Source organism: Erigeron canadensis, chromosome 5 (genome assembly GCF_010389155.1).
Source record: "Erigeron canadensis isolate Cc75 chromosome 5, C_canadensis_v1, whole genome shotgun sequence".
Lineage (NCBI taxonomy): Eukaryota > Viridiplantae > Streptophyta > Magnoliopsida > Asterales > Asteraceae > Erigeron > Erigeron canadensis.
In genome coordinates, this window is record NC_057765.1 from 34,348,906 (window position 1) to 34,370,874 (window position 21,969).

The 21,969-nt window shown below is 31.3% G+C and overlaps 1 protein-coding gene across 1 annotated transcript; it reads right to left on the minus strand.

The window, feature by feature from the left end:
• Positions 1-15,039: 15,039 nt before the first annotated feature.
• Positions 15,040-19,779, minus strand: LOC122598823 (protein REVERSION-TO-ETHYLENE SENSITIVITY1). Its single transcript, XM_043771310.1, has 4 exons — positions 19,686-19,779; positions 18,286-18,585; positions 17,284-17,588; positions 15,040-15,590 (listed from the first exon to the last, which is right to left on the minus strand). The coding sequence occupies exons 3-4, from the start codon at positions 17,575-17,577 to the stop codon at positions 15,168-15,170; spliced, it is 717 nt and encodes a 238-aa protein (XP_043627245.1). The 5' UTR covers positions 17,578-17,588; positions 18,286-18,585; positions 19,686-19,779; the 3' UTR covers positions 15,040-15,167.
• Between the last annotated feature and the right edge of the window lie 2,190 nt (positions 19,780-21,969).

Genomic DNA, 21,969 nt, shown 5'->3' on the forward strand with positions numbered 1-21,969 from the left:
ACAGAAATGAATAAATGAATGTAACAGTTTGTATGTAGTTTAGAGTCGTATAAAAGAGTTCTATTAAATTAAATTTTTTTTAAAAAAAAAAAAACAGAGAAAAAGAGAGATAATACAGGGGAGGCGTAAATGTATTTGTAGAGGTGGGGTATGGGTGTGTGACTCACACCAGGATTTTTAAATACAGCATTAAGAGGGGGGCCATCATTCCTCCTTAACAAGATTGGTTTGGTTAGGGAGTCTCTAACATAATTTATTGTTTGGTTAGAGATATGGTCAGGGTGAATCACTTTATAATAACGGCGAGCATATTTTCCTTTCCCATAAAAAACACCTTACATGCGACTAGTATCGGTGTCCAAAAAGAATTTTGAATTCCAATTGGGACCGCAACTCATACTTACTTTTGTTGATTTCAAGATCTGTCATTCAAAAAATATCTTTAAGCCTATATATCATACTAGTTAAAGCTATTAGCAGTGCCTCATAAAGGGGGCTCCCACCTAAGGGGACTTCCGCCATGTGGTGGAGGCTTCCTCAAGAGTTGCCTCTCCTTTTTCTTGAAGCGAGGCTCTTCCAAATAAGAGCCTTCTTTTTTTTAATTATTATTATATTTACATATATAACCAAAAAAAAATCTTCTACCGATTTTTGGCTCTTGAAAACATACTCACACATCTTCTATCGATATTTATCTCTATTCTATTTTATCTATCTCTATCTATGTATCTCTCTCTATCTCTCGGCCGACCAAAAACACAAACACCTCTCTATCTCTATTCTATCACCACCATCGCCTGACCACCGCCACTGCTGTCGGAAAATCAATCACCACCACTACTGCCGCCGGAAATCTCTCCCCCCTTCTTCCTTGCTAAATGTTGTCGCCGCTATATATATATATATACACCACCGGAAAGTATGTGTGTGTATATATATATAGAGAGAGAGAGATTAGAGAGAAATCAGGGGCGGTGTGGCGGCAAAAGGCGGCGTCGGGTGGTTTATCCCCCCACTCCGATCAGTCTAACATACTAACTTGTATTTTAGCCAATGATAACTACGCTTTACATGATTAAGATTAATCTATGTTTTAGCCAACGACAAGCGCACTTCATTTAATTAAGATTGAGAACGACATGTTTAGACAATCTTAAATTGAGAATTAAGCTATTATATGTAAAAGGTGAATGTGTGTTTTGAAAAAGAATTAGAAGTGAAAAAAAATGTAAGCTTGGATTGATTTGGTGAAAGGTTACTTTTAGTCTTTTATAATGCATTTACAAACTGTTTATATATGTCTGATTACAAATTTCACCTAAACATCTTTTGTACTTTTAACATTTAACAACTTTAATAACAATATAAAATGTAAATAAAAATTACAATTAAACACCATAATTTCTATTTCTAACACATCTATGGATCCCCAAGAGTGACAATGGCTCCGACGGCTCAAATTTTTTTATGTGGTTATATCAAATTTATGTATTATCATATAATCTATACTCCATTTTGCCAAATAAATTTCATTTTTGCCTATTTCATAATTTCTTGGACCCGTTTCTAACAAGCCCAACAAACATCATTTATCTAATTATCCGTATATACCGGAAGGACCACCTTTTTCTTCCTATAAATAGATAAAAGGCAGATGAAAGGACGATTATATTAAAGATTGCAACTTTTGATAAAAGGTACTCGTATATAATACAGTAAACTAAACTTAGAATATAATCTTAGAATTAATTAATTACTACATGGACAATTTCGTGTAGGTCACTCCATTTTCTCCGGACAAGCGACTATGTTTTGAGACGTTTATGACGTTGACATTGTCTTTGTTTATTGATAGTCTAAGGTTCCAATATTTATTAAAGATAACATATGATTCTAAGTTGATTTAAAAAGTATTTTCTGTCATACGAGTCTTCCATTAGGAATTCTTTAACGTAAAAAAAGCATACAGACATACGGGTGAACAATATTGATACTCCCATAAACATCTGTTTTGTAAGATGTACATCTTGAAAATATTGTTTTCTATATGTTTGAATCTATTTGCAAGTTACCTTGAAAATATTGTTTTCTATATGTTTGTACTAAATTTAAATCCCTTGCGTAACACGGGCTTGTCGATAAGAAATAATTTATTTGATAAGTCTGTGCATAACTAGTTCAATATCCAATCGTTGACCGGGTTAAAAACTATATATATATATACACGTGTTTCGTGATATTTCATGAATCAATTTAATCATGATTTAAAGGTTAAAATTATGTCCTATTTGTGGTTTTTATTTTTTTTTAACAGTCAAACAACTTTATTAATATATCAAAATTATATACAATTTAGACTACTAAACTAAGACTCGTTCATGCCATACTCTAGTTCAGGGACAGAGCTATTTTAGTACAACGTATTTGTCTTCTTCTCTAACTTTAATGTTTATCTGAAATTTTGTCCGTAAGACAAAAGAAAAAAGTAAATATAGTGAATACATTTAAAACGTTAGACCAACATTGTGAATTTGCCCTCTCAAGAGAAATATTCTGGTTCCGTCTAGTTACACCATACTCTAGATGTTTTCTCATTCAATATAATTGTCAGAGAAAAATTGATGCTAAATGTGTGGGTGCTTGAAAATACCTCGCATATAACATTAGATATATAATTATATATTCAGGTGACAATTTGGCATACATAAAAAAGGACGATGTTGATATATATATAGACAGGAGCATTGGTATCATATCAAACAATTAGTCTTGTGAAATAACTTGTCAATACGCAAATCCCATACAATATTGAAAATGGTGTCAATATTCAAATCCCAAACAATATCAAAAGTTATCTTCTGAAATAAGATCGATGATCAATCGTGACAAGATAGGTTAAGTTAAATTAGAATTTTGTAATCATTATGGATGGTTGATAATATAGATAGGAGCATGAATTGGTATCACTTTCTTATCCGTGATGGCTAACGATGTCATCATTGTCGTGGCAACAACGTTGGAAATCCAGTGTCAACCACTATGTCCCCAATGTTATCGGGCCAGTAGTTGTTCCATCTAAGCAGTGACGGATTTAGAAAATCATAAAAGTATGCAAAATTAAGTGTAAAATCCTACAAATATTTGGGGGGTTTTTGGTTCGGGTCGGGTTTTTTTTATCAACCTTATACCTGAATCATAAAGTCACATTGTTTTTTACTTTCAAGTAATTTATTTAGGTTCAAGTCTCGTTCTTTAAATTTATGAGGATAGATTATTGAGAAATTTTTTTCATATATCTTAAGTTGTATACTAAACATTTGTATAGTTTTATAGTAGGGCTAAGGTGAATTACTAAAATGATGTGATTTTATGATTCGGGTATAAGATTGATAAAAAAAAATCCGATCTGAACCCAAAAACCTCCAAATATTCTTAAGATTTTATACTTAATTTTGCATACCTTTGTTTGAATTTCTAAATCCGCCACTGGTTATAAGGTGTGCAAGTGCATACCCTTTAATGCACATACATCTGCCCCTGCATCTAAGGTGTTGACGTACGAGGTGGTAAGGTCTTTTGAATTTTTTATATTAGTTATTGAAAGTGTGGAATTATCGATTATTATGGAGTCTAATTTAACTAATACGATTGTTACTAATATTTGTGATTACGTTTTGAAGTGACTCTTTGATTATTATACTTGTAAAACGCAGATAATCTATTTTGAAAACCCAAAATTTATTTTATAAACGCAATACTAAACGCCCTCTAATATTATACGGTTTTTGATATATAACAGACCTTTGTGATACGTCGGTGTGAATCACTACAGAGCACTCTTGTAACTCATTATGTATTTTTTAACTTTTGTGTGATATACTAAATACGAGTATATATAACTATACAAATGTAAGAACCAATAAATGTTATGGCAATCTAGCTTTAACTATTGCTCAGAAGTCAGAACCATCATTGTAACCACTTGAGGCAAAAAATCAATAAAAAGTAGTGCGACATACCCAGGCATTGTTCGCACTTAATACGAAGCAGTTGAATGAGCCAAAAGGTTAGACACGTGGAACAAAAAGATGCAGATTTGGTATGAGATAGTGCATGAAACGTGGAAAAAGATTTCTAATCAAAATGTCCATATTGTCAACGTGGCATCAACCTTCTACTTTGGTGGCACACATAAATAGAAACTAACACGTTCCCTCCGTAATGCGACAATAGATGGTCGTGATGATGGTATAATGATGTCGGTGACCAATGCTAAAGGCAATGCCTATTAGTGATAATGACGGTGTCGAGTGATGTAAGTTAATGTAAATATAACTGATATAAAAGTGATAGTGAAAATATTTTAGAAGATGAAAAGAAATACGCGCAATGTGACGGTGATGTGGTGGTGGTGACGGCAATTAGTAGTGATGATGACAAATGATGGTAATAATTGATGTGAAAGTAATTTATTTAAAAGATTAGCAGAGATATTTTAGTTAAGAAAGTGATGATTTATTAATTCATTATGAGTTAGGAGGATCATTTCGCATTTTTTATTTGTATAACTTTTCAATAAAAATGTAAAAATAGTTTATATATCTACATTTGTGTTTTTATACTACTATATGCGAAATAACAATTTGAGTTAATTTACACAATTAATCCCTTAGCTTCTAATATATATATATATATATATATATATATATATCCACCACCACTTTAAAATAATTATCTTTACATCAATTACTACCATCATTCGTCGCCGACACTATCACCGCTCACCGCCATCACCACCTGTCGCCAACATCACCAGTCCGTCGTCGCAACTACCACCGTCGTGTTTGTGCGAGAACCATGCTATCTACCAATACACTAAAACAAGATTGAGATGTTCTTGAAATTGCACGTGGCGTAATCCTTGATCGACACGTTTCCTTTTAATTAATTGTTTTAATTAATTAGTTTTCTTCATTGTATATAGTTTCAATTTTCTTATTAGACTTATAATTAAACTTTAACTCTAGGCTTATATATACAAACACATTATAACCTTATTTGATTAATCATTTTCTCATTAATAAAAATTTATTTTTATCTTCTCAATTCTTCAACTCCTATTACTTATATTAACTATAAATAATAAGTTATTAAAATGAAGACTTAAAAAAAAATTTAAGTTTACGATCCGGAATCACAAGGCTATTAGCCGTCATCCACTATGCTTACAAGTTCGATTGCAACAATTTAAGGTAAATCCAAAATTTTAAGCAAACATATATTATATTTATAATTACTGTTTATTATAATTGGCTTCGATCATCGGTTTATTTAACCACAATTTATTTCATACTCACGAATCATGTATAAAGGCATATTCGGATTTCTTTATGATACAATGTATATTGCTACTGTACATCGTACGGGTATTAAGAGTTAGGACTAGTAGTATATAGATAGCAACTAGTATGGGTGATGGACGCAGTGGCGAATCCAGAATCGCACGCTAGGTACGTAGGTCCTTATTTTGTTTAGGCAGATAAAAAATAGTGCTACAATAGTCGGGCCGGGTCATAAAACATACTAGTTAATAATACCATTGAATCTCTTGCTATTGTTTTTATAAATTAGAGTAGTTATGAGTCTATCGTTTAAATTATACTAGTATTTTTCTTTTTTTCTAACATCATGTTAAAAGTTGATCACACATAAAGGTCATTGATTATTGATGGGCTAAAGTAGATCAATGAAATGGTTTGCCGCTACCGGACCCGTGTGGGCACACCGCCATCAGCAGTACCCCGATGGAGAGAGAAGAAGAGAAACGGGGTTGGTCACCGCGTGGGGGAAAGAAGAGAGGGGAGAGAGGGAGGATAGATGAGTCTTTTGATTGGTTGTGATGTTAGTGGAGGACCCACCAACAGTTAAATTTTTTTTTTAAATTGAACAGTGTTTTATATATATATATATATAGGGAAAAGGGAATATAAGGCTGTACGACACCTAAGCTTAGGTGGGTTACCCTCATATACTAATATTTTATTATTTCTTCTTTAATGAATAAATGCATGGGCCCCCATGATTTTTATGGATTAAAAAAACAATATGTGAGTGTTCCACACCTAAGCTTAGATACCCGACAGCCTTATATTCTCATCCCCATATATATATATATATATATAGAAAAGTTATTTTGAGAATTCTTAAAAAAAACAAGAACCTTTCAAAACTTTTTAAAAACAATATTAACCATTAAATTATTTGATCAATAGTCTTAAATGGATATGGCATTATTGTAAATAATCAGGAGACAATTAATATAAAATAAAAAAGAAAAGGCTATTATGGGAAATTACATTAAAAAAAAAAAAAAAAAAACCGTCCGTCCATTATATTCTCTTTTTCCTCCAACAACTTTCTCTTGAAAATTTGATTAAAAGATAACTCTCTTCTGCTTTTACCACTCTCCTTGATCATCATCATCCAAACTATTATATAAAAATTTTCACTAACCTACAATGATAATAATGGAGCCCAGGATCACCAAAACAAAAATAAGAAAAGGGAAGCGAAAACCTTTACATTAGGTTATGGCACAACGAAGGAAAGAGAAAAAACCTTTTGGGTTTTAATTTTATTTCAATCAAGATTTCATCAATTACTTTCTGTTGGTTATTTTCTTTAAGATTTTTCTTTGTTCTATTATTATATTTCAAAGACTATTATGTAACCATTATTTTAAGAGTTTTAAGAATCATTTTTTCAAATCAATATACGGTTGCTTTCAGTTAAATCAATTATTTTTATTCATGAACTCTTGTATTTCAATTTTTGATTTATTTGTTTACGATTATATATATGAGTATCATTTTCTTCATCCATTTTGTCTTGGTTCTACCCCACCTTTTTTTTCTTTTCTTTTTTCTCATAATTATTAAATTAAGTGATATGTTTTATTTTTTGGTTTGTTCATGGTGATTCAACATCTAAGAAGGAAAATATGGTTGAAAGAAAAGCCGATGATATGTGCATACATGAATCCAAGGGAATTCGGAATTCGACTTATTTTTTAAGATATTGTGTTTGTCCACTTGTGCAATTATAATGAACGTGAATTAACTATTTGTGTTTGTTTACATATACACATGTGTGTCCATATATGAATAAAAATAAATTAGTTGGTGATTACATATGCACCAACAGTGTGGTGATCACCTGTGCATGGACATTTCATATTTTCTTTTATTTTCTATTTATTTAATTAATGATGATATTAGAAATACAATTTTATCCTTGTAATTATTGATGGAAAAAAATTCAAAAAGATTCTTGCTTTTTTAAAGGTTCTTAAAATAACTTTCCGTATATATACTTTTCTTTTTTTGAGAACCATTTTTTTTTAAAAAACTATGAGAATTCTCAAATGATGTATTGGATCACATGTTTTTTTTGTTCATTCACATGTGAAATTATACAAAAAAGTACGTTGTAGAATAAAACTTTTTTATAAAACCTTCAAAATAGTCTTTTGTGAACTTGTGAATGAATATGTTTACGTTTTCGTTCAAATGTTAACAAATGGGTACATAAGGTTTTGAAAAAAACTTTGTTCTGCAACATATATTTTTATAACGTTTCATATGTGAATAAAAAAAAACATGTGATTCAATATATAATTTAACAAGTTCTCAAAATAAGGGTCCTATACATATATATATATATATATATATCCGAATGAAGAAGAAAACAAACTGTTACCCAGATCTCTTTTATTTATTTATTATTCTTATTGTTAATCCTTGTAAACTATTTTAGTTATTTATATTAATAGCATTTCAGTACGTGTAAACTATTTTTAATTACATATCGGACTCTACTCCCATAAATATATAATATAGTTTTTTTTTTGTTTATTATGAAATGTTATGTTTATATAGTTTTTGAAATGATATAGTATTAAAAATAGTTTTAAAAAAATGAGGTTGAGATTGAGGAAAGTAGAGGAAAAATGGCGCCATTGATTTGAGATAAATGGGAAAAGATTAAGAAAAATTAAGGTGAAAGGTTTTTATTAGTGATAAAGTTTGAGGGAGAGGTGACCACTACCTCCCCCTTAGTTGTTACATGTCTGGTAAAACCAATATAAATAATAATAAATAAATAAAATAAAATGGACACCAACTCCACAAAGTAACAGAAAAAGAAAATAGTCGTCACCACTTTGAGGGGGTGGTAGAGGCTTTGCCCTCTTGGAGAAAAAAGCAAAGGTTCAAACCTTGATAATGGTGTTTTCATTTTAAACTATACATTTTTAACATTTTTACCTTTAAGCCTTTAACATAATTTTTACCATTTTTTTTATTTTTGGCCCTTAAAGTTTTTGTTTTTAACTTTTGCCCCATAAAGTTTTCATTTTCAAATATTTGACACCACACTTTTCAGTTCTTATGTTTTTATCAGATAACTTTCACATATGTATAATTTTATCTTTAAGCATTTGATATTGATGATTTTTCCTCTTTTAATAGCTAGAATATACTAAAAACTTTATATAAATGTACATGTTTTTTATGCATGAAATGCACAAGTTCTTATAGCACATAATAATTTTTACCAGTTTCCATTTTAATCGTTTAAAGTTTATTTTTTAACATTTGCCCCGTATTAAAGTTTTAGTTTTCATTTTTTTTTGACTCTAAAGTTTCGGATTTTCATGTTTTTCATCAAACAATTATGTAAATGTACAAGGTATTTATACATGAAACATAAAAGCTCTCATAGTACATAATAATTTCTACAAATATTTATTTTAACCCCTAAAGTTTTTATTTTTTAACTTTTGCTCCGTATCAAAGTTTTAGTTTCATTTTTTTGATTCTAAAGTTTCGGGGTCTTATGTTTTTCATCAAACAATTTTTACACAGTTACAGTTTACTTTTAACCATTTAATTTCGATTATTTTCATCTGTCTTTTTGTATATAACGTTTTTATATATAACAACTTTCATCATCGTTACGTCTTATGTTTATGTAACACTCAACGCATATAGTAAAAACCTATACAAATTTATTAGTTCTTTATGCATGAAATGTACAAGTTCTTATGGAATATAATAATTTTATCAAATTTCATTTTAACCCCATAAGATTTCTATCTTTTAACTTTTACCCCACATAATTTTTCGTTTTCATTTTCATGACACTCAACTTTTGGGTTCTCATGTTTTCATCAAACAACTTTTATACATTTATGGTTTTACTTTTAAACATTTGGATTTTCTTTTGTATTTTTTTTTTATTTACATTGCTACATATTTAGTTGTCTTTTTTAAAAAGTTTGGGTTCAAACATTTAACAAAACTTTAGGTGCAAAAATTTGTCGTGTAAAAAGTTGCAACGCGCGAGTACAATATCTAGTTAATATTAAAAGATACTTACACCGACTAATAATACTAATCATCGGCAATCATCGGCGTCTTCATCGTTTTTGGAAAAAGAGACATATATTACAACAATAATCCATTTACAGGATGTAAAATGGGCTAAGCAATGACAAGCAAACAATGAGTAACAATTATCGACCATAGAATGTCATTTTGACAGCACTTACGCTCGAGCTTTTTCAAGAAAACTTCGTTCACGTTAAGTCGGAGGGATTCCGAAAATTGAAATGTCGCGAACATCGTTTTTTTTTCTTCTTGTTCGCATATTTTTCTTGAGCAGCCTTCTCTGTTTCAATAAGCTTGACTTGCACGCTCCCAATTCTTTCGACCTTGGCTTAAAACTCGCGGAAGCAAACGAAGAACAGGACATCTAGATATCAAAAATTCTCTCTTTTAAGTAAAATTAAGTATTTTACTTCCTAATTGAAAAGGTTCCGTTCATTATTAAAAAAAATTATAGTTATAAATAAATAAAGTAATAAAGCACATCTAGATTGGTCATGAGTATCTTTTAAATCCACTATGTGGGCCCCGGAGGTGAGTTTTTTTTCAAGGTCTCGGGTTTCTCATCTCAAGGTATTTTCCATGAGGAAGGGGTTGGAGGTCCAACGATTTGTTGATTAAAATTGCCTCCAGCACGTCTGAATCGAAACTAACTTTAAAAAAAAAAAAAATTTCCATATTATTCTAAATGAAATGTCTAGTTCACATAGTGATCACACCCATTATCATTAATCTTGATCATCAATCATACACAGTTTGAATTGGTACGTGGTTAATAACCTCCGATTTGGACTTAAATGGTTGGTTCGGATTAACTTGGATCATAAAATTTATTTGTAAGTATGAAAGCCGTAAACATTTTTCCTTCTTAAAATGTTTACTCTTTCTAATAAATAACCACTTTTCCTTTCAAATTAAAATGTCAATAGTTAGACACGTCTATCACCATCGTGATCAGTAATTGAATACCATATGACTCTTTACCCGATTTACGGATAATTTTGAAGTGGGCAAATCAATCATGGATGTCAAGATTGATTTCTTTATACTATATATTTGACTCTTTTTAGAAGGAAGTTTTTTTTAAAAAAAGATATTAATTATAAGTTTTTTAGTTTATTTTTAAAAGAAGGAAGTATAGTTAAATGAACTGAAATGGATAGAGAATTTTAATAAATTTAGTTTAAAATCAATCATCTACTTTTGAGATAATTTAGAAGAAAAGAAGTGAAATTTTTTCATTTCTAATCACATATTTTTTATTTTATTTTTTTCTTTTCTTGTATATAGTATCTTGAAAGAAATGGAACTTATGACTTGATGAATGCACTTGTTTCTCTTTCATTACGGGGCTAATGACAGTACTAATTTTATTAGTGCTTTTAACTTTACCAGTAAAGTTGAAACTATCTTAACATTTGGATTGAAATCATTTTGAATCTTGACTCTTCTTTTTAATGTAAGGGATAGGAATCAACTTGAGGATCTCAGTCCTTTAAATGCTTATTTCATCTCATTAAGTGGTTTTAGTTTAACTTTTAAAGTCTTTGTTTATTAACATTAACCGTTAATGTTTTTATATAATGTTATATAATAGTTGATGGAATTTATAACAATGAAAAATACATTAAAAACTTATTTCATTGATATATTTTATATCAAGTACTATCTACCACAACTAAATATATTTACAGTCAAAAGTTTAAAAAAACCTTTAAAAAGCTAAACTAAAACACTTAAAATGAGACAGTATGAGTAGTAAAATGACACTGCTCTTGGATGGGTAGACCTAATTGATGTGTGTGAAACTTAACTTGACTATGACACAACATTAAAACATAGATGAAGGAGGAGTAAATATAGAGTTGGGTTATGGCAACTTGCCTGCACATAAACCACAAGCGTGGTGACTTGATGATAAAGTCTTAGGCAGGTAGTGACGGATTTTGAGGGAAGTTACGAAGGAGGCCGTAAGTCACGGGAACAAAAATAATACTAGAAAAATATTTTTCAAAAGAAATACAAATATAATAACACTACGTAGCGAAAAACAGAATGGTCTTGGTCCCCTCAGGTCCTTAATAAGATCCGTCAATTTAGGCAGGAAGAAGTGTACATGGGAGTGGGTGACTACCAGAACAAACACCGCCCATATGTGGGAGAGAGTGAAGTGTGACAGAGAAAGTGGGGGTTCGAGAGCGGCGAAGTCACAGGTGTCAGCTCTAATTTGATCAAACCTCTCACACGACAGCGTTGGTGTTATTGCATACCCGCAAGTAAGCCTCACATACCCGCACTCGACTCCTAGCACTCTTAAGTGAAGCATTTAGATAGTAAAATGTTAATTTTGTTTTCATACTTAATACACAATTAATTTCGATGAAAATGGTTAAGTAATTTACGATTAGCGATAAAGGCTTTAGTAACAAAATTAAATATTTTTCCAAACATGACAAAAATAAAAATAAAAATCCTACTATTTAATAAAAATCTTAGCATAGACAGGGACAAACTTTATATTTATATATAATTAAAGTATGAGAAACAAATCATCCGTAAATTCAACGATATAGAAAGCGTATTTGGGCCTTTTTATCTAACAAATAAGCACGAGTTAATCTTAACTACTCTATTACACGTTAACAACATCAACTTTAATATAAACACGTGTAAATTACTGTTCTATGATTCTATCACATGTTAATTATCATAAAAAGAAATAAACACTTTTTAGGCGATCTTAACTAGAAATAGAAAAATACATTATGACGATTAATTTAATCTTTAGATTAAACAAACACATTCATTATAATGTATATATACACATATATAATTAGATATGCAACTAGATATAATTAACCCCAACCCCTATAAGGCCATGTCCATGTTATTTTTATTCATTAAAAAAAGGTGTAACATTATAAAATTGAGATGAAGATATACCTAACTTTGTTAATTTTTTCTTCACAATTGTGCTAATAGTTGGCCACATGCACATATCATATAAAAAGAAAATGGGATAACATAATGCAAAGCCACATGAAGTTTTTCCTTTTTTTAATGATAGCATCGGGAATTTACTTATCTATTCACATATTTACTTGACTATTTATGTTTAGACCTTATAGTAGGCGAGTCGATTAGCATGTCTTATAATGGTACCATCTGTTATGTGATTGTAACGAAGTTATAGAAATGATGATATATAGAGGAGAAAATGTTATATTGTACGCACATGTAACATAAACTAGCAGGTCATTCGCGTAATACAACTAGGTAATGGTGAAGGTAGTGAGATGTGGGAGATGAGTGACAATTGGTAGTGGTGGTGATGGTACGTAGCAACGAGATGAGGGTACGATATATAGGTATTCTATAAAAAAAAAATATGATATTGTAGGTATTTTTCGTCATATTCCAAAAAGAATGGTAGTATAGGTTTTTTATTTAAGAAATGAAGGATAGAATGACAGATAATGTATATGTAAGAGGTCTATTTTGTACGTACATTTCAAAATGTTAGTAATATTAAGACATATCAGGAAAAAGAAAAAATCCAAAATGCTTAACCGTACGTAGTATCATCTATTTTGTAATGCATCAATTTTAAAAACTGAATGAAATCGCAAAAAGAAACTCGAACGAAAAAGAATATGAATTATTGTTTACCAAAAATGGAAAAAGTAGATGATGATTTGACTTTCATAGTTTTCATTTTACTCCGTAGTATTTGTGCATATATGAATCAATAATCTACAAATGTTTTGAAAAATATACTCCGATGAAGATAGATTTATAGCTAGGTCATAATGATAGGTAGGTTTTAGATAAAATAAAACAAGTATTAAAGTAAAACAAATAAAACAATAAGTTTCTCTTCACTGAAAATATCATGCATCATGAAAATCATCGTGCATCAATTGCTTCGTGAATCTTTGTGCATCAATTTAACCATGATCTAAAGGTCAAGATCTTGTCCTATTTAGTTTACTTTAATACTTGTTTTACAATACTCATACAACCCCATGATACGTATAATGATATGTCATATATGTATATAACGTGGCATGCATATGATGATATGTAGATACTGGAGTAGAAAGTTCATAACAAGTTTATATAAATGAAAGAAAATGCACAAGAGGAAATTTATAATAGGGAATTGCTAACTAGTGCCTTTAGTGCATTAGTTAAGAAGCATTTAATGAATCATATATTGAAGTCGAAATTTCTTAACATATGAAAATATGTATTAATTATTCATTTAAAAATAGAAACTGTTAGGTTGAATTAATACACATTAAATATATTTTTTTGAATATTAAGGAAATAACGGGTTCATTAAATGCTTCTTAACTAATACACTAGGGGCACTAGTTAGCAAATCCCTTTATGGTAGGGAATTTAGAGATGTTTACATGGTGTAAAGATTTCCAGTATCGTGACCTTTTTCGATTTATAATACTTTTGTGTCATGTCATCTCATTATTTTATTTGTTTATAATAAAATCTCCGCTTTGTATGAACTTAAATTTCCACGTTTATAAACTTTCCAATTGTATAAACTAACCCCACTATACTTTTTAATCACTAAATAATTGAACAATTATTAGAAAGGATTTTGATTCATGGGGATGAACTTCTCCTCATGGACTTCCAAGAACTAAGCAAAACAAGGCGATTTAATGAATGTTGCAACTTTTAATGAAAAGCAAAAAATTTTGTATAAAGTGTGTCAGTTTAATGGAATATTGTCCATGTAAAAGAAATCAATATTCCTAAATGTACCAAAGAAACAAAAATTAAAAAAGTGAATCCAGATTGAGTAAAATGCTGCAATGTCTATATACATTCCATAAGAAACAAAACAAAAAAAAAATAAATAAATAAAAAACCACCAAACAAAACTACTCTAAATGTGTCATCTTTTGAACCTCATGGGAAAGAGTGAAATGATAAGCTAGCGACAAACTTGACTATATAGAAAATCGTATGAATGACCCCCGTAGATATATGTTTAGATATATCAAAATTATACTACATAGCTACCTACTATTTTATTGTTGAAAGGCTATAGGTATGACTTAAAGAGTATATAAATGCTACCTAATAGGCTAAAATGTGCCAAAACAAAAAGTACCTAAGCATTGTGTTTTTATAATGTCTGATCATGTTCTGGTATATCTTTAGACTTCCCACCCTTTCAAATGCTTATTGTTTCACATCATGTTGATGATGATTCGACAGTCACCAACTACATAAAACATTTACCAAACCTTGTGCACATATGTATAACGATTGGACATCCGTTGATGGTAAGTATGCATATCGCATAGTATATGTCTTATCAAGCGAGTTATAAACCAAATCGACGAATGCACCATTCCAGAATCAATATTATCATTCATCATGTTGGGGCTGAGCCATGTCATCAAAGATATGTATTACAATGACAAATGTTCATTAGTTTCATAAATCATAATAAAAATAATCTCACATACGCACATACATACTCTTAACTCTAAATCTGACGCGAATCGCAGTTGGCACTGTCCCAGTGTCCCATCGATTCATTATGCTAAAACCAATGATGTAACAAATAGGAACATAGCTCATTATAAACCACTCAGCATAATATAGGAACAAACAGTGTTTATATGTTCCCTCTTAACATTCAAAACTAGATTTCAGATTTCAACCTTCATACAAAATAAACACCCTTTAGCATTCCAACAGATTTTTCAAAAAGTAGGTACCTATCGTAAACCAAGCAATGAGAAGGAAACAAAACGAAAAAAGACCAATCATGAAAGGCCACCCAACAATGCTGATACCAAAACAAACCATCACAATGAATGGCAGAAATGATCTAAGTACCGATATGGCATCAACCCACCGCCCCTTATGGAGTACTAGAGCTGCGACGTTCATCATATTCCAATTCATTGACCCACCATAGCAGACACGATTCATAAAATCAGCAACAAAGGAGTGACAGTTACATGTGAATAGGTTGTAGGATTTGTGCTCAAAGTGACGTCTACTTGACTGGACTGCATCGTCCCAGCTGATAGCAGTGCCCCTTTCTGCATGCTTGTAGCGTAGCTTACACGTGTGACTGGCGAGGTTAGATGGGAAGCAACACTGTCCATCAAATACAGTATGTATAGTTAAGCTAAACTACAATGACAAAAACTGGTTTAGATACAAACTTCCTCTTAGGGGATATTACTAATTTTGTTTTGAAATTGCGTAAAGTGATTTCAAAGTGTGATAAAATAGCATTGTAGTCTGCGTAAACAGATTCTGCTTAGAATCATTAAACAATTCAGGTGTAAAGCAATAACTCATTATCATAAAAAAAAATACCTATTTATCCATTCTTATAACTAATTTTTAAGAGATGTATACCTCAATTATCAAAACATCTCTCATTCTTTTAATAGAAGAGACTAGTTGAATTCTAATTCTATTTAAGAATCAAGTTCGGTTATCCTACAGTTGATTGATAGTACGGTCCTTCAACAGATATGAACATATGTGCACCAGATTGACTGAAATTAATCAACCCTTTTTAAAGAAGTTTTCTTTGTGACTTAATTGGTAACTCAAGAATTTTCCATACCTAGATATTTTTCTTCTTATAGTTTATTTTCATATACATAACCACTTAGGGATTCCCATTTCCTGAAAAAAATTCTGGTGCCACTTGATTGATATAACATGAAACAAAGGATACCTAAATAATTACTTATAACGACTTACCTACTCTAGTAAACCATAATTTATGTGAAGATTCAAAAACAAAATAACTTCAGCTGAAAAACTTGTATCCGATACTAGAAATAGGAAAATTGTTGTTGTCACAGTGTTACTGTGTAGTTAATAGCGGCGCTATAGCGGATAGCGGACCTGAGGTAAAATAGCGGTCCCGCTATTAGCGGCGCTATTTTACCCATATCGGTGCTATAGCGGTCCAAAGAGTGGTAAAATAGCGGTGCTATAGCGTTTTTTTTTTTTGGGCCAAAACTTGAAAGAAGCACTAATTTTTGCAAGTAGTAACACTAATGTTTCAAATATTGACACTTTTAAGCTTGACTTTTGCTATTTCTATTAAGTATAAAGTATTAATTGATATTTTTATTAAATACTAAGTATTAAGTATTATATATATAGATATTGCATAATATTTTCATTACCGCTATACCACCGCTATAACCAATATAGCATATAGCGGACCTTGACCGCTACACCGCTATTTTAGTAATTAACTACTTAGCTGTGTTATTAGAGTTACAAATCAACTAAATATTAGAACATTGGCCATTGTAACGTCAAAAGTTGAGGTCACATTTTTCTTACAATGAGAATAGAAGCACTACACCGGTCCTGTTTTCAACATGTAACTAGTTAGAGGTGGCATTTACCAATAATTGATTCAAGCTGGCTTATATTTTATCTCTAACGGGTCAAAAGGTAAGACGAAGAAAAATAAAACTTAGAAACATGTCTTACAGATTAAAAGTTGCCCAAAGTGTAAGTTTGATACAACCTTCTAAATTGTTTTATTCAACGCCTCATACTCTTGTTCTCATACTATCTTTTTTATGATCTTATTTAACATACGAACTGCCTATTAAAAAATAAATTTATAAGAACAAAAGCACTAGTCAAACCAACCTGACCCATACACAACTCACTTTTTGAAAGGGATAGCTAAAACCTAGTTTGACCTGTTCTACAACCCACCAAGCCTATTTTACCATATATACTTTCACAATTAACAAAATAGTAATACAAAAATTGAGAGTATAATAAGAGAATTAAGAGCTGGTACCTGCTCCCGGTCAAGTTGAATGTATCTGGCAACTGCACCATAAGCAAAATTATCAACATTCACTAAATTGGAACCAGAGAAATCTACTACAGCTCCATCCTCCATGCATAAACCAACATGACCAATAAAAGGTGCCAACCATGAGACCACCGGAAGAGGAGTCCATACTACACAACAAGGGAATCTCGATTTTGTTGGGTTTATTTCATCAAGAGGCCACAAATCATGCATTTCATCATTTGTAAAAATTGGATCTTCAGTGTCATGTGATGTTTCTAGTGGTATTGCTCTCATGGTAAAATTATCTGCAAAACTCGGTCCATTAGTTATGTTGGTCATTAATTTCCTTGTGTTTTCTTAGTCAAATCAGAAGTAATAAAACATACACAGATCACTCTTGTGTGTCATAAACTAGATAAACTCACGATGACTATAGATACCTAAGGGGGTTTGGCCTAACAGTATCAAGGTGACTAACAACTATGAGGCTGTAAATTCTATTCCTATCGAGGACAAATGCTTGAATTTGCTGCAGGGGATGTGAATTTGACTTTCAAAAAAGAAGTTATAAAAAATTGATCGGTGTTTGGGTTTGTGTTTATATATCTTATTATTCAGGTATCATATAACAAGTGTTGAATAATCTAGTTCATATGAGCAACAAACATTATTATTAAGGGTAAAACAAAATACCTAAATAGCGTTTCTGCTAACCTAAATTGGTACACGCTTGCTCCCATTTCATAGTGTATTGATGTCCTTTTGATCATTTTTATGCATTTTTATCTTATAAAATTTGATATCATCAAACACAATAACAGAATTTCTAATCATTGTAGCCTCAGATGACAAAAGAACATACAAACCCCATAATATAACTCAAATTTTTTGAGTCATACTCATAGATGATTATATGATTCTAATTGTTCAAAATCAAACGACTACTTTCCAAACAAACATCCAAACATGTCCATACATAAGACCGAACAAAAGTGAGAATACCTTACGAGCAACCACACGTTTCACCTTCTACTTGTCAATATCAAGACAGCTGGCCACGGTTCCAATTGAAAATCGGCCTCCGATAGTGTTAGAGAAATTATCTAATACATTTTCATCATTCTTGCATATATCAAAACTACAAATGATGATTTTGTTGATAAAAATCAATCATACAATTTGGAATCTTCTCATAACCTCAAAAAGGGTTGCAGGGTTCCTTCACAAAGAACTCGATATCTTCAACATCAGGAGTAGCTTTTACCTCCATTCAAGATATAACCTTCCTTATGATAGATGGACCTGTAACAAAACAACATAGTTCAACAAAAAAAAAAAGAAAAAGTATAGCAAACTTGGTACAAAAAAAAATAAAAATCCATAGGTTTTAAGTAACAAGAGACAATTACATACATAAAGCAAGTATGCAGATACCTACACAAAAAATATCTCATCAAATATGCTAACATTAAAGATTGGTACGCAATAGGTGCATTAAAAAAGTAGTTCTAAAGAACTATGCCTTCAAGTCTAAAAATTTCAAGTAAACCGAGAGGGACCCCTGTTCAGGTTACCCATGGAAAGTCAAGCCTTGCCTGTGACGTAAGTGGCCAAACCGGTATTCCCCATTGCCATTTCCTAGACTTTTTCCCAGACCATCCCAAGATATTTACTCAGTGAAATTTGAACCTGAATCTCTTCTGAGATATTCAGGATACCTTACCACTAGGCCATCATGGAGATAGTTAATCTAAAGATTTTAAGTGTTTAACTTTATTGGCTTAAAGATTACAACGCATTAAACAAACATCCTAATAGCATCTTTAAATAAACTTAGTTCATGCATCCAACCATAATGCATTGCACATTAAAACAGAGCATTATGCATTCGGTTTCTAAACATCCAGGATACTCCGATTAGGTCACATATATCTGCGTCAAAAGACTCGTCCTCCCTGAGCAACTTGAATAAGAAAACTTCATCCACTGATCCATTTATTATATATTCAGTTCCTAAATGTGTCAAACTATATAACTACTATCATCCATCAAACTTTTTTTTTTCCACTATTACAACTCATGCATTGTTCACTATAGCTTAATTTTACTGCTGATCACATTGAAGCACTACAAACTATATTATTGTAAAACTTACAACAACAAAAAACAGAAAAACCAATATTGCATCTAAAAATTACTGAACTTTACTTAAAAATCAACCAAGTTGCAGCCTTTTTAATATTTAATATCTTCTTTATTCAATAAGCCAAAACAAAAATAAAGAACTATTTTTCCTCATCAAAGTAATGATCTTTACAGCTTAATAACAAAAACCCCGAAAGCAAAAGATAATAAAAAGTAAGATCTATGCTAAAAGTAAAGAACTTTAAGAAAAAACATACCTGTGGATATTGAATGGAATTAGTGATGAACAAGAAGTTAAAGAAATGGATTGAAACATGAGGGTCATGGAAACATGGAAAGAGGAAGTAACAAGAAACATGTGAATTTAAGGTGAAATAATATATTAATTGAATTATTTGTGAGGTTTCTTTAATTTTTACTCCCTCCGTCTCAATTTAAATGTCACGTTGACTAACTTTGACCGTAAATAACTTTGTTTGTACTATATAGTAGTTGATGAAACTTATATGAACGAAAAGTACATTAAAAACTCAATTCATTCATATATTTTATATCAAGTGTTACATGACACAAACAAAGTTATTTACGGTCAAAGTTAATCAACGTGACATTTAAATTGGGACGGAGGGAATAATTAATTAACTCATAATATTGGATTGAGACTGGGAAGGTTCATTGAACCAAAAAGGTCGATGGGCCTCTTTTTAGTTATAGATTTTGGTGATGTGTAAATGTTGTTCAAAATTAATTAATTAATACTCCTAGATGGTGTTCTAGACTTCTAAAGGGAGATGCAATTCTAACTAAATAGCTTAGAAATTATTTTAATAAATATATAATTTAAGTTAGTTTTGTTACTAAATTTGTTATCTTTTTTATTTTTGTTGTGACCACAACCAACCACTACCAGCCACCACTGTCGGCGTTTTTTACCCCCACTCATCTTCTTCACCATGACAAACCGCAATCAGAAATCCGTTGGCGCTGTAAAAGGGTATATGTAATCTTTATCGTTAAGTTAAAATTATCTATATAGTTTGCTTATTAAATTCAGGTCAACAACAAGAAGAAAGACACATGAGTTTTTCATGTGTCCCACATCAATATTAAGTGAAACCTTTAATAAGATTGAAGAGCTATAAATAGTTTTATACTTTTATTCTCCTTTGCTAGTTTTTTTTTCTCAAAGCTTTAAGGGCATTCACAATATGGGTTGGGGGCACAATTCAATTTTGGGTCAAGGATTAGCTTCAAACAAATACAATCTCACACAATTCATATTGGTTTATCTGGGGCAGTACCCCCAGACCTTGTATACTGCATCCGCCCCTGACATTCTAATAAGTTATGCTTTTTTTCCAATTAAGACTCTCATTCGGCCGCTCGAAAAGAGAAAAATAAATACCTTGTATTCTTTATTGTTTATTATCCCCCCCCCCTTATATGGTTTTAGCTCCTGAAATGTCACTTACGAATTGGCGAAAGTGGAAGGCTGACATAAAGCTACCAGAGGAGAAAGGGAGATTAAACGGAAAGTTAAGAGGATCCTAGTTTACTGAGATCCAAGTTGTATTCATGGACTTTCCTTCCAAAACTGTTACAGAGAGGAAAAAGGTTTTAAATGACATTACTTTGGAGACCGAGATGATTTTACTCATTCTGGTGATGTAAGTATTATATATGTATTCTATCATGATGTTTATGTTTATTTATTTGTTCAAAATACAACATTAAGCCACATCCGTAGCCTAGTCAACAAAAAAAGAAAAAATTGTTACCATTATTTTGCTTTGAAACAGTGTGGTTGGTTTTAATTTAACAATATTATGTTAAATTTAAAAATGCAGGTCAAAATCATGGAAGGAACACACATATCAAGGCTAGAAGGCACAACGAGTGTATATGGATTGTGTGGGCTCAAATTCCACATTGGTGCCTTAGTTCCGAGAGTAGGAGAAGCACCAACCGTGCGTGGACCATATGGACCAACAATCCTTGTCGACAAGTCGGTGTCAATGCTAGAGCCGGTGCAATTGGTGTCATTTTCACATGACTTCTAGGCTCATAGTCTTGTTGGTTTCTTTTGAGCTTTTTATGATCATAGTGTGCTACGTATGGGGGCTTTGAGTATTAAAATTTAGTTTATTGATTAATTAGAAATAGGTGGCTTGAGTGTATTGTTCTATTTTACCTTTAGTATTGTTTTATTTTACCTTTAGTTACTAAAGGTAAAATAGAACAATACACTCAAGCCACCTAATTCCAATTAATCAATAAACTAAGTTTTAATACTCAAAGCCCCCATACGTGTCAGCCTACCATCATAAAAAGCTCCAAAGAAACCAACAAGACTGTGAGCCTAGAAGTCATGTGAAAATGACACCAATTGCACCGGCTCTAGCATTGACACCGACTTGTCAACAAGGATTGTTGGTCCATATGGTCCACACACGGTTGGTGCTTCTCCTACTCTCGGAACTAAGGCACCAATGTAGAATTTGAGCCCACACAATCCATATACACTCGTTGCGCCTTTTAGCC